We start from the raw sequence: 17,524 nt of genomic DNA on the forward strand, positions 1-17,524 counted from the left end.
TACTTTTCTTCATAATATAGTTTAGAAAAAATCCCATCCTTTGAAAAGTTCTTTGTAGAAATCAAAAGACAGCTGATATTATTATGAAAAACTCAATTTTCATTGCTTATTTTTCAAACAAAATGGTTTGATTTACTTATGTAATCACTGATATGATTTCAAACAAGACTAGAGATGCACAATATTATCAGAATTATGACAGCATGTAATTGTTAAAAATATTTTAGCAGCATTGTACAGTTTAGATTTGACATTGATTTTAAATCTATATTTGCTGAGTATGTTCTGCATTTGTAGCTCACTACAAATAAATGTTAGATTTCTGTGTAATGCTAATTCCCAATTTCAATATTTTACAAATGTGTATCTATTGACAGATACAGCTGTATGCAAAGTTTTGATGCTCCCGGTCAAACGACATGTTTTGTTGATTTTCTAGGTGGAGATAAGTTTATAGATCCTCTACACAGAACTGCATTTTCACATAATAGCTGTTTATTTGCTGAGGTTAACATATTGGAAAAGAAAAACAAAATGGGGCATATAAGTATTTATGGCGTATTTTATGCTATGCTTTCTTTCAAAGTGTTAAAATTTAGCCTTGTTTTAAACTGTTGACCTCTCCACGGTGTGTCCTGCCTTCTGCCCCATGACCACTGGGAGAGGCTAAAGCTCCCCCTGCGACCCAGAAGGATAAGCAGATTAGTAAATGTGTATGTGTGTGTTCAAATTTAGCAAATTGACAGGTATTATGCTCTAAAATAAAAAAAGTCATATTTTAGTTTGTTATTTGCAGAGGACATGTTAACATATTTTCACTTAGGAATTCAACTAAACATGCAGTGTGACCGGGGGTGTTAGGTGTAAACTTTTCCATATGACTATTATCCTTGAAAAACATATCAGCATCAACCCAAACTCCTATACAGGTGCCTCCCCATTCAAAACCTAGTGTTCACTCGATGAATGACCATCTATACATGGAAACTAAGCTGGTTTTAAAGTCAGTTTTTGTGCGAAAAGTTAGAAAGATAAGTTGGAAAATGGTGCTGTTAAATGTCTGTCGCTGTGCTTACAAGAAAGTTGCATGAATTGCATTCACATGTTTTTCACGCGGGAAATTTACAGCTCGCTTCACATATTGAAGTTATCACATGTACAATTGTGATCATGTGAAAAATATGATTGCATGTGTAAAGTCACATGAAAAAACATGTTCACGTGTGAAAAAATGTGTGACTGCTTGTAAACACAGTTTTCACACTTCACTTTTCTGTGAAGGCCAATTTATAGTTAAGTGACAAGTGTCGTTAAAAAAGAAAACTGTGGTTGACAGATGTCGCAGCGCTGTAGGCTTTCATAGTGCTGAGCCAGCAATAAAACGTCAAAGTAAACACACACACACACACCGTGACCACGGAAACACTCCAGAATGTACACCTTTGAGTTTCTGTCCAATCAGAGTGTGTGACAACGTCTGTGCCCTTTCACATTTTTTGATGTACGTGACAAGCTCTGCGACACTCTCGCAGATGTACATGTCATTTTTTTTACTTTTCGCCTGGACTATAAAGCTGCATAAGCATTGTAAGTGGACTTATAATTGGCCATTTAGGAGTTTTGCCACTTTCATACATAGCAATTGAAATTTTCCATTTCCATAGAATATTCATGTAGTTAATTTGTTCGCTCTGGTTACTTTTTAATTACTTGGGTCATAACATTTCAGAGTTTCTTTTTCTGCGTTTCTCAAAACTTTAGGTGCAAGTGGGTAAATTGGAATAGAAGGATTGATTGTGGTTTGGGTCAGAGCTTGAGCTTAGTGCATAAACCCTCACAGTCCAGTGTGAAAAATAGAGGCAGCTGGACTCAGTGTCCATTTATGTCAATGACATCCTCTCATTTGCAAGGCCTTTATTTCCCCTCCATCGTTTGTTGGCAGGCCCCTTGATTCCGTGGTCAATATTTTGTGTACGTCGTGTGGTCATTCCTTCTTTTATTGCCAGTCCACTCATAAATCCATTTCAATTTTGGGCATTCACTTGAAATGATACTTGTGGTGGCCAGAAAAAGCAAGTGTTTCATTTTCTACAGTTTGTGAGTGGTTGAGTTGGGAACTTACATGCCATACAACTGGATACCCTTTCTTAGATAAGTGTGTGCATGTGTGTGTGTGTGTGTGTGTGTGTGTGTGTGTGTGTGTGTGAGACAAACATGACAGTATCCCTAGTCCTCCTGGATTTCCTGGAATCCATGTTTATCCACCTGGTCCCAAAAGGCTCATCTCCTGAACAGCACACTCGTTACACTCTTTGACATCTTGCTGTGCTGAATAAGGTGGCTTTTGCTTGCACACAGGCCATTTCCCCCTGCAGGCAGGGTTTGGCTCAGCTGGGACACTGTCAATAGCTCCTGGCTCAGGTTACTTGGGGAATCAGCGTAACTAGCCTGCCACTCGGGGCGACGGTCTTGATTCAAGATGACAGTGTTGCTAACTGATGAACAGTGGCACTATACTTCTTTCTTCCACACCTCCAAAACTGTGCATTTAAAAAATCATTTGGCCTACACTTAGCAGTGAGTATGGTAACCTAGGACTCATGTGTGGCTGCTCCAGAGCAGACAGGCTTTGTGTGTGCAATTGAATGTCTGTGTCAGCAAAGAGTGACTTATACTAGATGAATTCACTAAGCATAGTAGTTACTGACACCATACGACCTACTATTGGCCTCCACCTCTACAGAAAGGCTGGTTTTAGGCCTGTAGGGAGATCAACAGCCAGGCGGCCAAGTTTGAGATTCACCAAAACCGCTGTAGAAGTTTAAAATTTGTGTGGAACAATAAGGTGATTATTTTAATGTTTTGCTGGTAAGTATTGAAACTGTAATTTCCCCAGACAGCTACACTGACAGACATGTATATCTAGGCTTATTCAGAATTACTCTTATTCAGAAGTACTTACAATTGAATCCTATTATAGAGGTTGGTGAGTGCAACATTAGGTGTCTTGCCAAAGTCGGGAATCAAACAATGATTTGCTGGCAGCAATGTTACTCACTATGCTAAACTAACTGTAAACACTATATCAATATACAGTCAATCATTCCAATTATTACTGCACACATAGCCTGAAGAAGCATTGTGGTGTGGATTTGGGGGTGGGGGGGGGGGGGATACTCACAGCTGGACGTCTCGCTTACATTTGCATCTTCCTGGTAAGCTGATTTGTTTGTCTTCCACCCCCCAAGGTTCTGAGAGAAACTAATCCACTATGCAAGTGATCCACTTTTGTGGAATAATGTAACAATATTTGGTGTAACAGTTTGGTTTCCTTTTTTGTGTAGTAACGTTTAAGTCATGTACACTGAATTTAAAAATACTTAACATTGAAATAGCAAGTTTAAAATGGGTTTTACTGCAGTGTGATCATTGTCAAATATGGAAGTAATGCATTAAATGTATTGCATTGTAAATGAAGGAAACATCCTTTTAATTCACCAGAAAACAACATGTTAAGCTTAAGTATAGAGTCATATGCAAAAGTCCTTCCTAAATTAAACTCCATATTTGTTGACCTTCTAAGTGAAAATAAGTTAACACATCCTCTATAGGGAACAAACTTACATATATTTTTGTGCACGATTTCTACTTATTTGCCAAACCTTTGCACAGACCACATTTTATGTTTCATTTTTATGTTAAATTCAGTGAACAAACAGTACAAAAAAGTACAATGGGCTGAAGTGTGTTCTATGTAGAGGACATGTTATTTTTATTTAGAATATCAACAACACAGAAACTGACCAATGCAGCCCAAACATCTGCATACAACTGTATAACAGTTACACGAAAAGTACATCAGAAGTGAAGTTGTCAGAATGCATTGTTGTGGGCCTTTACATTACTGATTAGCATATTAATTGAGTAATCAGCACTCTATGACAGTAGACAGTTTGAACACAACCTTCGAACTACTGGTTATGGGTGGTATTTAAGCCCACCCACATAAAGTCATGCTGTGTTGGAACCCCATTGTTCTCCGTGAAGTAAGGGTAAACCACAGCCACGTCTATGATACACCGCAGCCATAAAGCACAGCCCTGTTTGGTGGTTGCTCCCGTGGCTTTGTTCTCCCTGTTTAACCCCTGTAGGCTGGAGGCCAGGCTGGGTCAGACAGCTGTGACTCTGACCCTTTGAAGTCTAGTACAGTGAAGTTCAGTGAGAGGGAGGAGTTTATGGACATGTCATAGACATGATTAAAAGAGTGGCCAGGCTACAGTTGCTTTGTAATTTGTAGTAATTATGTTGACAGTTAATCCACCCCCCTTCCATTCCTCATCCTAGTCTCACCCCAGTACTTTGTGAAAGGTCGATACAAAAAACTGGACAGAGTGGACAGAACTGCATGTCAGAAGTTCACCTAGTATTTTATTTTATTTTTTTTCAAATGCGTTACATCGTAAGTCAAAGTAACACTGCAATCTGGCTGAATTAGGTCTGTGTGGACCTGCTGGCAGATCCTGGGCGTTTAGGGATTTTAATTTGCTATAATGTAACCAAAATGCAAAATTGTCCTTTTTCTTCACGAACATTGTAAAATCAAAACCTTTCAGCTGTTCAAAAAATGTACTGTTAAAAATAGTTTGGAAAAGAAAACTGTCAAATCACACTTTGGGCAAAACCAAAAATGCCCAAAAATGTTGACCTCCAATGTACAAGCCTGGAATAAATTGAATAACTGATTAAAGCATTAACACATTTAAACTCGACACCGACATGGGTATTCATCTCTGCTTTAACATACTACAATCTACAGCAGGGTGCAACTGTCTGAGAATGCTTGTAATAATGCTTCTATTCTGCACACTTTTCTACTTTAATACACTTTTCGATATAAAGTATATTATCAGCACCACAATTTAGTATTTGCTACGTCTCCCTTCTGCTTTAATAACAGTGTGCAACTGAGTTTGTGCATAAGCCTTTGATGATTAGATCAGATCCATCTTAGAGTCATCTGAACACAATCTTTAGAAGAGATAATACAAACAAATCTGATCTTTTCATACAATGGCCTTAATGGCCCAGTGACCTAGAAATAGTGCAGAATCCTGAATATTTCTTTTTTATTTTATTTGCCATAACTTTTTTTTTAATACTCACAATTCTAAAACTGTGTATTTTTTGGGGGAGGGGGGGGTTAATTGAAAAAATTATTTTCAGTGTGGTCTCAGACTTTTGGACCCCACTGTAAGTCCAACCATTCACTTATATGTTGATAAATCACCTCCAACCATCCAGGCATCAGGCCGTGTCTAAGGACTCTTCAGTTGAAGTCTGAATATTGAAACAGTGGCTGGATTGCAGGAAGTTAGTAGGGCTTGTGTTTGTTTCTAATTTGGCTGATAATAATGTGATTTCCGTTGAGGTTTCATGCCGGGGTGAACAAACTATCCAATAAAGCTCCTCTGTCTTGCACTCGGTTACAATTACACCTAGCACCTGATGCCTGAAACATCCCCTGACACATGACTGAACACACACACACACACACACACACACACACACATACACACACCATAGCTCATTCTGAGTGTCTGCAACTCCCACAGTTGTGGTTGCTAAGCATTTCGATTGCCTCCATACAGGGACTGCAACCCTGCACATCTGACTAAGGCCCTTCCTTCGCACTACTTTAAACTGTAGGAATAGTTGATGTACATGATATGTGACTTAAGTCTGTACTTTGGAACTTTATATCTCCTGGTGCACTCAGTCTGGCCTTTTTTTAAAGATGTCATTTTCATGTTGCCCTGTGCAGTGTAAAGCTTTTGCTCACATGTCTGCACATTTTAATGTACAATTACTGTCTATTCACTGAGTTTAACACATTGAAAAATAAATAAATAAATATGTGACCTCTACAAAAGTTTTGGTACATTTTTTTAACTCAGCAAATAAACAGAAATTGTGTACTAAAATTTCCAGAAAGATACCATATGTAGGTTTGTTCTATGTAGAGGGTGTAGTAACGTATTTTCACATTACAAAATCAACAAAACATGTAATTGACCCAGAAGTGTTCAAACTCTTGCATATGACTAGATTTGCCTTACTTGATATGAAGAGCAGGTTTTGCCTAAATAATGGTTTGGCAGTTTTTTGGCAGAGAATCAGTTCTGTTAAATTGATATTGAAATATTGAAGGGTGATTTAACCTCTTAAATGGCCAGGGCCCACTGACAGGCCCAAAGTTTTACCACCCACTCCTATAACCTACAAATAGCTCCGTCGGTTTGAATTGTAGTCATGTAGTTACTGAATAATAAGCCTGGGATTTTCAGTGTTAAACACATGAACGGTTTGAGTGATGATGAGTACTGGCATCACAACAAGGAGATAAAATAGGTGGGTTTTGACATCAATTGGCATTATACACAAACTCTAAGTATGATATTGTTTTCCCCAAAATAAACCTGGTTAGGTCATTTTCATTTATTAAAACCATAAAATCTAAGCTATGAATTATTCAATAACTGCAAATTATTAATAAATTGTTAATTATCATTTGACAGCCACTATTAATTATTGCTTTAGTATAAATTATGACTACTATAAATTGTTCATTACTCATTGTGAATTATCCAGTAACTACTATGACTTATTCATTAACTACTATGAATAGTATATTAACCACTATGAATTGTCCAGTAACTAATGTGACTTATTTACAGTAGTTAACTATAATGGTTATTTATTGAACACTAAGTATTAGCAAGTACTGTGACGTATTCATTACCTACTATGAACTGACCACTGTGAATTATCCACTAACTACTATGACTTACTCATTAACTACTATGGATCATTCATAGTGGTTAATGAATTATTCATTAGCCACTATGAATTATTTTATAATACTATGAATTATTCATGAATGACTATTAAATATTCAGTAAATATTACAAAACTAACATGTGAGTCATATAATCCTTTTTGGTGGCATATAGAGACAATTTGAAAAGCCCAAAAGAACCATGTACAGTAGGTTTTTCCATCATAGAGAAGAACCATTTGACCATGCAAAAGAACTATTTGCATTCGAAGGGACCTTTAAGTGTGCACAGCTCTACCTGTAACCAGTTTACTAAAGAACAAGGGTGTATGTAAATGTAAATAAAGTTCTGAGTAATTAGAGTGAGGTTTAGGCCACACTCATGTTCTTAATAGTTTAGTGAGTTAAAAATCCTTTTGAAAGCTGGGTTTCCCCAAGCATTTGACAAGCAGTGCATGCTAAGAAAAAAGTAGGCTAGAGCACACTGTCTCGGGACGTCTGCACAATCATTTGATTCAGACTTCACAACAGTGATCTTCTTTGAGATGAAAATTGCTCTTCTGTCTGATTCTGGAGCAATGGCAACATGTGATTCAGCAAAGCAAGGTCAGCCTCTTGCACGCTCTCTCTCTCTCTCTCTCTCTCTCTCTCTCTCTCTCTCTATCTCAGTGTGTCTCTCTCTCTCTCTGTCTATCTCCGTGTGTCTCTCTCTCTCTCTCTCTCTCTCTCTCTCTCTCTCTCTCTCATGCATTATGTTTATACATATGAAATCTAACACACTTCTGAAGCATAATCTGCCAGGCCTCTATCCTGTTCCACTTTAGGTCCTAAAGAGATGACACACCTACTTTCAGCCTCTAATCCTTTGCAGGTTGCTATTAGAGAATCTATTCATAACTCACTTCATAGAAGTGCACTCTCCTAATCATGAAAGCATAGTAATCTGTCAGTGTTCACTCTCAGTAAGGTGACACGCTTGTGACGCAGGCTTGCAAACCTTCAGCCACTTCAGTCCCACACCAGAATATGAAAATAGCTCTCTAGAGTTAAACCCATAAAAGCTGTTATTGTCTTGATATACTATTCAAATGTAACTATGCAATAACATATTTCACTGCACAATGAGCAATGTTTTTTTTTATGCTGATGTTTAAAAAACACTTCCCAGAAAATTTCTGCTTGTTTCAATGAGCTTCATGTGAGAAACAACTATATTACAGTTACAACATGCTTTATTATTGCTGGCAGTAACTGATGACTCCTAAGGGTTAACAAGCCTACCCAGACACTTAAAGGAGCACAATAGACTGTCTGAGATCATAGAAACTTCAATCCACAATATCAAGCTTCTGATGAGCATGTGTGTTTCACAGCTCTTATCTTATCTCACGGCTGATATGGTGCTTGTACAGTAGTATCAATAGCCGCTTAATCAGCACTGCAGGCTGTAAATCTGAGAAGGGCGTGTGGATCCAGCTCAATGATATCCTATCTGTCTGAGTCATTCTGCTGCAGCTCAGACAGGAAGGGGTTAAGGAGACCGTCCATTATCCGCCAGGCTGCAGAATGCTGAGCCATGGTGCTCGCTGCCATGACAACCAGAAAGAGAGGGGGGAGAGAGAGAGAGAGAGAGAAGAGAGGAGGTGAGTGGTTGAGTAGGCATGGGTGCGGGGGAGAAAGAAAGAAAAGTAGACCAGAAAGGGGTGGGGAAAAAAAGATAAGAACTTTAGAACATGTCAGAAAAAAATTCATTTTTAAATGAATTTTATTTAAGATGTGCAATGTGCAGGAATATGTCTTGGTGCAGGTGGTAATATGAATTTATATATATATATATATATATATATATATATATATATATGAATATGACATGCAATTGGTGTTCATGTAATGTGCATTATGAATATTAAGGAGCGAGAGAGAGAGAGAGAGAGAGAGAGAGAGAGAGAGAGAGAGAGAGAGAAAGAGAGAGAGAGACTGAAAGAGACAGAGAGAGTAGGTGGGTGCCAGCAGCTTGTTACCATGTGTCACCAGAGTATTGCATCAGTCCAACAGGGACACTCACATTGCAGGATGACATCACCCAACCGGCTTTGAGGACAGGCTGGGAGAGCCTGCCATTCTACAGAGAGGGAGAGAGAGAGAGAGAGAGACAGAGGAAGGGGGAGGGGAAGCATGTCTGTCTTTAGTCCTCTCAACTGGCTGATAAGCTTTCAAAGGCGGAGTGTGTGTCTCTCCACCCCTCACTTTTGCAGAGTCATTTACACATGGGTGTCAGTGTTGGAGCTGCTCTACAGGATATGTCCTCGACCTAGCCATGCCTTTCCACGCATGTTCCCGCTCCATCTGCAGTGTATGGCTGCATTCAGACAAATCTTCAACAAGTATGAAAATGTTAGTGGCAACAAAAAGTAGAGAGAAGTTTCCAGACAGTGCCTAATCGTTTAACTCAAATTGGAGCGTGCATTATCCGAGACACATGACTCCTTCTGTGGAGTGCAGCCATAAGAGCCCATTAGTGCAGCTCAATGGAAAAAAATGCAGGGTGATAGCAAGCTATGCTTGAAAGTATATCTGATAATAAAGAACTTTCTTGGATTTGTGATGTCTGTCTGGTCTGTAATATGCTTGTGGATAAGTTGCACATAGCAAATTTGTCGCATGAGGCCCTTAGAGTGTGTGTCTATTGAAATCTATTATGTTCTGCTTTGGATTTATTGGTAATATGTGGCAACATTTCATTGGTAACAGCTGGTAATAAATGTTTCTATTTTAGCAAGTGCGCTAACATGTGCTTTAACTTGTGTTTCTAATTTAGTATGTGCGTTAATACTCTACAGGTTTATTTCTAGCATAGCATATGTGGCTATGATATGATCGTGTTTGTTTTAAAATTCCATTTTAGCATGTGTGTCATTCTGTATTTTTGAGATTGTTGCTTGTATTGAAACATAGGAAGATAATTCTGCTTTTTTAAAGATATAGTGCATAAAATAATCAAAGGAACTTATCTGTAATCTTCTTACAGCAGTCTCAAAACCAGAAATAATATGTACTTTAATGATCTGATTTCACATGCCAAGATATTTTTGCAACGTTAGCGTTTAAGCTACTTTATTACTGTTAGCATTTAGAAGATATTTTAGCATGTTTATCGTTTATTTCTGCTATATGTCTCTATTTGCCTTCGTAAGTAGGTCTTAAATGCAAACAACTGTGCCAAAACCATAACCCCAGCAACAGAACTGAAAGCCTAAGCTCAGGGGTTACTGGGGCAGACTGTACTGTTCTTGGTATTACCATATGGAGAACGCAGCATTAGCATTAGAGCTAGCCTACGCAGCATTAAGGCTAGAACATGCCGCTCCAGATGTCCTCTGCTGCCAGCAGCTTGCAGGAGGCTGCCGCTGCCGCTAGGGCTTGGAGAGACACACCATAGGGCTCAGACGGACGCTTTCTAATATAGCATTTCCAAAGTGTGAGAGAGAGAGAAAGAAAAAGAGAGAAACAGTGACAGAGAGAGCGGCCTGCTTCTGATGAGCTCAGCATAAAAAGCAAAAAGGCGATCTCTCACCATGTGTAATTTACAATGGAGTGAAACCAATTTCCCTCAGCTGTTTCAGCTAGAGAGCAACGGCATTACCTCTTTTACATTTCCGAAACTTTATGAATTATGCATAAGAGACAGCAATGGTTACACAACAGCAATGGCTGTGTGCATCTTTGATTCTGCACTTATGTCTATGTTTAGCAAGGAGGCTGTGGAGCAATCTATTCACATCCACACTAAAACTGTACATTGTACTTGAGTTGCTGAGGTCACAGAAAAATATGACCATGCCTGGGGCTACTGCATAATCTACATAATCAGCTCAGAAACAGCTGAGATAAACTCTTGTCTCCCAGCAAACAGGGTGTTTTGCTATAACATCTTGTACAACGTCACTGACTTTACTGTCACAAACCCTGTACCTCCCAACTTTCCTCAAACCTCCTTTTTGAAGCTACTTTGATTGGATAAATCTCTTTTTTTTGGTCTTGTAGCCAGGCAGATTAGAATCTCTCTTTGCTCGTCGTGTCTGCCCTTTGGCTCAAAGACAGCAATCTACATGCAAAGAGGCAGTGCGGAATGAGGCAATCCAGCTCATAAAATATAACACGCGAACAATTCTCAGCAGAACCCCTCAAATTGAACAGTTGCAGTCTCTGTCTGATGAAAAAACCGAGGCAGAATACATTTGAAAAGGGAATCAGGCTCTGAAGAGCTTGAAAAAAGTCCAAGTTGCAACATGGTCAAGCACAAGGCCACAGTTTTGTTCTTCTTTGGCAGGTCAGAAAGTCAGTTCAGGCCAAAGGTCTGTGAACAAATTGTATTACTCCATTAAGACATCTAGGGAAGCAGTACTGTGTGTGCTCCTATCACTGGTTTACAGTCATCATGTGGTTGTCCATGAGCCCATTGTCTAAGTGACAGAATTCCATATTCAGTCCTAAACCACATGCAAAATAAAATTAAGTAAAAATGCAGTATTTTCCTCCAGTGTTTTTGTTTGTTTTTATGACATTGGGCATTGTACAAACTTATCAACTCTGATCTATAGTGTTGGTAATAGAAACCAGGGGTTGTGATGTCTTCACGCTAAATATAGTCATTTTATTTACTATCCAAAATGACCAGTGAACCTAAAAACATTACATGGTTTTATATTACATCTAAAAATATGTAATGTTGATCATGGAAAATTAGTGGTAAATCCAAACAATACATTTTCTCTCTCTCTCACTGGGTACTATCTTGCCTTACAACACCTTGCTTGTACATTTCTGCCAGGAATGCAAATTTGTAGGACAAAATTTTATCTTTATAACTGTGATAAAACAATGCCTCATACATCAGACAATATAATATGTAACCATTTAATATGATAGCTTTCTGTGAGGGAGCTTCAAAAAGCATTAAAATCTCAAACGTCTGGGTCTTATCACCATCACTGTGAACAATCCTGACTTGGTAATTTTCTCTTGAATGGACCGTTAAACATCAAACCACCATGTATGACTTTGTTTATTGCGTTCATTTACAGGAAGTGTGAGAAGTCATTGGAATGCCCCAACAATATTAACAATAACTTATTTGTTAACTAGTTTTTATTCTAGTTCACGTACTAAATAATAAGCCTTAGGATGTAGTAAGCCTGGGATTTTAAGGGGTTCAGCACTACTGCAGCTGGAATTGCACGGGAATGGTTTATTCTCAATAGTTAGTTGTTATACTGATAGATGATACTGTTCGATTTAACACCAACCAGATAAAAGAAGATGATCGGTGATATTTTTTCTATGTGTGCAGTTATTGCAAATTTTGTTGGCTCATTTTAAAGGAACACGATGGCATATGTTATTTAAATCCATAGCCCACTGAGTTTCATTGCATGCGATCCTGAATATTAATGCATACAATATATCAGTATTCATGCACTGTCGAGTGCTAACACACTCAGATATGCTCCTTGGCATGTCACGACTTCATTTGGCTCTGTATTTGGTTTCTATGGTCACCTCCAGAACACTCAAATCCCCATGGTCACCTGTGCATGTGTGCACGCCTTCAGGGTAAAAGCAGCTAACAATATGGTTGAACCCCAAGAGACATGCTTAATCTCAAATGTAAGGCTGGCTCACCTGATTATGAAGTAATATTCTTAACCACTTTTGAACCTGGAATTGCAAGCTTGTAATTGCGAATGCAATTTGCAGATAGCTGAACATGTCATTATAGTTTGGGTACAGGAGATGAACTTTTTTCCCTATAGCTCCTGTGGATTACCATTGTGAGTCAGTTCCTAGATACTGCTTTGGATCCATCTGTCCACACTGGACCGAGGCACAGGCAGTGACAATTAAACAAGTTTGACACACTTGACAAGAAGAGCCTGTGGCAGGCACAAACCATCTGGATGGTCCTCTGAGTCCTGCATTAAATAGATGCTCTTATTGTTATGTCTACTTTACACAGGGCACGGAAGGGGGGCGTCCTTGTCCGCGATACGCAGATCTGACAGATGAATAGACAGGACAGGGCAGACAGGAAAGCAGATTGGTGTCCACTCACACTTTGTTTTGAAATGTGCTGGGGACAACAAGTGCCAGGCAAGACAAAAAATGCACTGTGTAGTCTTTTAAAATGGTGCTACACATATATATGCATGCATTCACCAGCAGAATTTGGATTTATGCTATATATTTTTGTCTTCTGTGTTTTTCCGACTGCATGTTCTCATTACTTAGCTAAATAAACCACCGTCTTAAAGCTTCCTTTCTTCGACGTGCCCAGGAAACTGTTGCTAATTCTAACTCTCTAACACTTGGCTTTTTTCAATTTACAATTATTAGCAATTGTTGGAGCCATTCACCCCAAATTCTCTGAAAGAAGTAGATAGAAAGGTCTCCAACACTCAATTGAAGGCCCAAAAGGATGTTTTGAGACAGCGTTTAAGAGAGTTACTATATAAAAGATTTCAAACAGACTACACTTTGAAAAAGTGATGAGGACAAAATCAAGCATTTCAAAGCGTGAAGAATGATTTACAGTGTCCCAATTTAAAATACTCAGATCTTTACGTGTTCCTGTTTGAGGATCAGGAAATAAAAACTAGTCAAGTGTGTAGTCAACAGCCACAAGACAACATGTAAACACCTAAAAAGAGTGAGCTACGTCCAGCTTTGCTACTGTGCTATCTAACAACTATATGCATACTTAATAGTCTTTTATAAGATCACTAAATTACTCAATTGATAGGCTAAAAGAGAGACAAAAAAGGGGAACTCCACTCGTTTTTCAAAAATTGAACATTCATTTGAAATGTAAACAAAGTGATTCGGTTTGGTTTGGCATGAAATGCTGCATTCTAGGAAACTTGCCAAGTCAGAATTGATCAAGATCATCAGCGTTACATATCATAGCTCAAAAGGCACGTGTGGGTTCACTGGTGGTTTTGGATAGTGCATAAAATGGCTATATTTGTGTTGTAGACATTTCTGTCGCCACCACTGTAAAGAACACAGAGTCTGTAAGTTTCTCTACAATGAACCACTTCACACCAAACCACTTTAAATGACTGTGTTAACATCTCTCTGACAGAATTATTCGGAAATCTAGAAAAGCGGGTGGAACTGCCCTTTGAAAGCATAGAAACACACAACAACATGCTATGCACTTTACCATTAGTCTGCTAAATGTATTCAGGAACTTTATATAATGCCCACATTCGTGGTGAGTGTGGTGTTTGGGAGCTGCGAGTGTGTAAATGGACAGAAAATACAAGCCCCTAGAGGCTGAACTCGTGTCCCGAATGTTTCAGTGCAGGGCCTCAGCTCCATCTTTCCCTCTCTCCCCATCTTCTCCCCTTCGCTATTCCACCTCTTAGTAACTGTTGGGCCAATGGGATTTCGGCTTTTGTTTTTCTGCCATGTTCATTGGCTTCCGAGGGAAAAAAATAGAAATTCAAAGCCTCCACTTTGGCAACAGAGTTAGAGAAGCGCCTCGTTCTGATTGGCTCCCAAATCTGGAGTCTGCGTGTTGTGCGCAGAGCGTAAGCATGGCAAGGCGATACCATTCAGCGAGGCAAACACAGGGGTGCTCAAACATGATGTCACTTGTGACTGAAGTACCACTGCGTTGTAATTCTAACCATATCTTATCTATGCTTTTTTTCATGTACATTTCAGCATCAATCAACAAATAAAGAAGTGTATTTTTAAGAGTAGGACTTTAGTACAGCAAGTACGTGGCGATCCAGCGCGACTTTTTGGACTAAGCCCACCCCTGTCCGTGCTGAGAGGTGGTCGCTCCCGCATGAAGTGAAAGGTGGTGTGTGCCGAGAGCTCTCGAAATGAAGCCTACTGTTTCGTCTTAGGGAGGACGGAGTGGATTGTAGAGCTGGTATCTACTCTCTGTTCTGTCTACCGAGATATTATTTGTAACATGCGTGAAGAGATGATAAGTTTAGATGGGTGAAGCCTGGTGCTTTGACAGATTTATTCACACCCACCTTATTCTGAAGCAGGTATTCAGACCGAAGACTTCAGAATCGAGCCCGAGTGTCAAGTCTGACCTAGGTAGCTAGCTAGCAGAATTCATTCTAGACTTCATATGTTTTTCATTTTTGCGTTTTGAGATTTTGAGATATTTTTTTTTCACATAATTTGGAGAAAGACAAGTGTCATTTCATCCCTGGAGTCACAAGACAATGTACAATACAGTTTGGAATACGGAGAAAGAAGATGACGACTGGAGGGATGTGATGATGCCCTATTCCACAGAATTAATATTTTACATTGAGATGGACCAGCCACCAGGTACTGACACAGCTTACTGAGAACTTGCTTTGTCTGGGGCAGTAGATGTACATTTCTTTCAGTAAAGTAGCGCGCAGTCTGTAGCTCTTATACAACAGCTTATACAATCCTTAGCACCAGTGCAACACGAAGCTGAAGTGAGCTTCTTATTCGAATTGTCCCGTTCCACCTTAAATGGTGCAGCGGTTACCTTGTGGCGCCTCAGGCGTCACAATGTTACTTCTGCATGATTTAAGGTGGAACGGGACAATTCGAATAGCAAACTAACTTCAGCCTCGTCAGTGCAGCTTAGACTGACGGTCTTGACCTGTAGGGGTTTAAGTCACGACGCTGTAGGCTTTCCCGCTCGCTCCTCACCTTTGTGAAACCTTTTCAGTTATTTATTTCTTTTATCCGGCCGCGGTCGAGCAGTGCGTTTTGAACGTGCCGAGTCTTTGTACGCGCCGTCTCAAACTGGGTCTTAGCCGGCTTTTCAGTAACGCTACAGCTCTCTTTTGAGACCCGTTTGCGAGCTGCGTTCACTTCAGCTTCGACATGGAACATTATTTTTGACACGAGCTTCTCTTATGCGGTTTTAAATCGGTGTTTACACACAGCTTCTGTGTTTATCTGCATCCAAAACGTCTGAAGTGTGTGTAGCTATCAGTCGTCATACGGGTTTGACACCATTGAAACCAATGTCAGACAGAAGCCGGGTGCCTTTATCTTCAGCAGTCAGTCGTCTGTGCGGATTAGTTTAAAACTCAAAGCTGTAACCGTGTAACAGTTGTGCGCTACAAACTGCTGTTCACACGCTGAATGTCTGAAGGAGACGTAGCCCGTGTCTTTAAACGCTGGAAGTCGTAGAGGCAGCTACAGTAGCTTGAGCTGAGACGGATGAGTGGAAGTCGAGACACCTTTATTTGCATGAAGTCCTAGAAGCACAGCAGCAGTTTAGTGATCTGCCCTGGTCTACGCTCTTTGTTCAAAATGAATTGAAATTGTTTTAGACTTCATAACATTTGAGCAGTATGGTCTCTTCTGTGTCATAGTTTTGAGCCCCTTCATAGTAAAAAGGTGAATATAGTCCAGTTCAGTAGAAATGGGGGAGGGTACACAGGCTTTGAAAAGGCTGTTACAACTCAATGGATCCAGCTTTATGGTGCATCTGCCAGTGCCTCCAGAGATAGTTTCCTTATTCATCGTCAACGCACAATCCAAAAACACTGAGGAGTTGATATTATGTAGATTGTTATCTTAAGGTTTCTGTCACCTTGATCATCAGAAATGCCAGTGAATGGAATTGTCTACGATGGATGATGGCCCATCTTTTTTTTCTCTCAGAGTCAATATAGCAAATAAACGCTTTTTTATGGCCCATGCTCTCAGACTGTGTCCGTTAGCTGAGTCCATTCCCTTTCCAGAGACCAAATGCCCTCAGGATCTTCTAAAGAAAAGTTTCTCAGGCCTTTGTAGTGTTATTTGCACCAAAGTCTTTTTCAGAGTTCCTTTTCACATGCAGTGCTGGTCCTCTGTGATTTATTAAGCATGACTTTGACACTGTTTTATAGCCATTCACAATGATGTCATAGACTTTAGACTGGCCCCTATTGAGGAGCCACAGGCTTGGCTGACAATGGCTCATTAATCCAGGCCGTTAATTCTTGATGGGATGATTCCTGCAATAAAGGCTCAGATGACTCTTTGCGAGCGGAATACGTGTTGGAGTCGAGGCTTGGCGAACATGGGCTGTAATTTTATGTCAACATTGTCAGAGGTTTCAGGCTTGGTGTCTTAAGCCACGATGAGCTGAAACCATGCGCAAACTGTAACAGTAACTGTGATGACATGAAATTACTGCACCTAGAAGCTGTTATGTAATGACAGTGCGTTTGTCTCAATCCTTTTCAAGATGCTCTTTCTCATGCCTTTTCAATCATCATCTGATTGTGAGAGCTGCCAAGATATTTTAGACTAATTGCGTGTACAATGAATCCTAATGTAGCCCATTTTTAACGTGATACACGCTATTCAACTGACAAAGGCTTACAAAGAGTTCGTTACATTGTGTGGCATATCTTGAGTCCTTTGAAAGAGGCAGATGCGATACATTTTTATCCTCATTTCTGTGAGGAAAGAAAGCTTTTCCGATTGAGCTCTGCTAGTTTGAATCAGGCTGAAGGATTCAGGCAGAATTATAGGCTGAATAGTCCTTCAATTGTGCTGCTGTTGGAATGAATGAGCACCGCTCTGTGTGATCAATCCACACATTCATCTTATGTCGTACTCTGCCACTGCGCACTGCTTAATGGCAAGAGAGAGAGAGCAAAGCACTTTACATAAAAAGCACAC

The 17,524-nt window shown here is 39.7% G+C and overlaps 1 protein-coding gene across 3 annotated transcripts in view; it reads left to right on the top strand.

Moving 5' to 3' along the window:
* Positions 1-17,524, top strand: part of pik3r3b (phosphoinositide-3-kinase, regulatory subunit 3b (gamma)) — a 234,074-nt gene that overhangs the window by 193,361 nt on the left and 23,189 nt on the right. Inside the window, exon 1 of one of the 3 annotated variants that reach the window (XM_037535171.1) lies at positions 14,726-15,193. The exons of the other annotated variants lie outside the window; for them this stretch is intronic. Within the exon in view, the coding sequence (XP_037391068.1) occupies positions 15,085-15,193 (109 nt within the window). The 5' untranslated portion in view covers positions 14,726-15,084. Of the gene's footprint in view, positions 1-14,725; positions 15,194-17,524 lie in introns of those variants that run through there. 3 annotated transcript variants of the gene reach the window in all.

Source organism: Pygocentrus nattereri, chromosome 26, assembly GCF_015220715.1.
Source record: "Pygocentrus nattereri isolate fPygNat1 chromosome 26, fPygNat1.pri, whole genome shotgun sequence".
Taxonomy (NCBI): domain Eukaryota; kingdom Metazoa; phylum Chordata; class Actinopteri; order Characiformes; family Serrasalmidae; genus Pygocentrus; species Pygocentrus nattereri.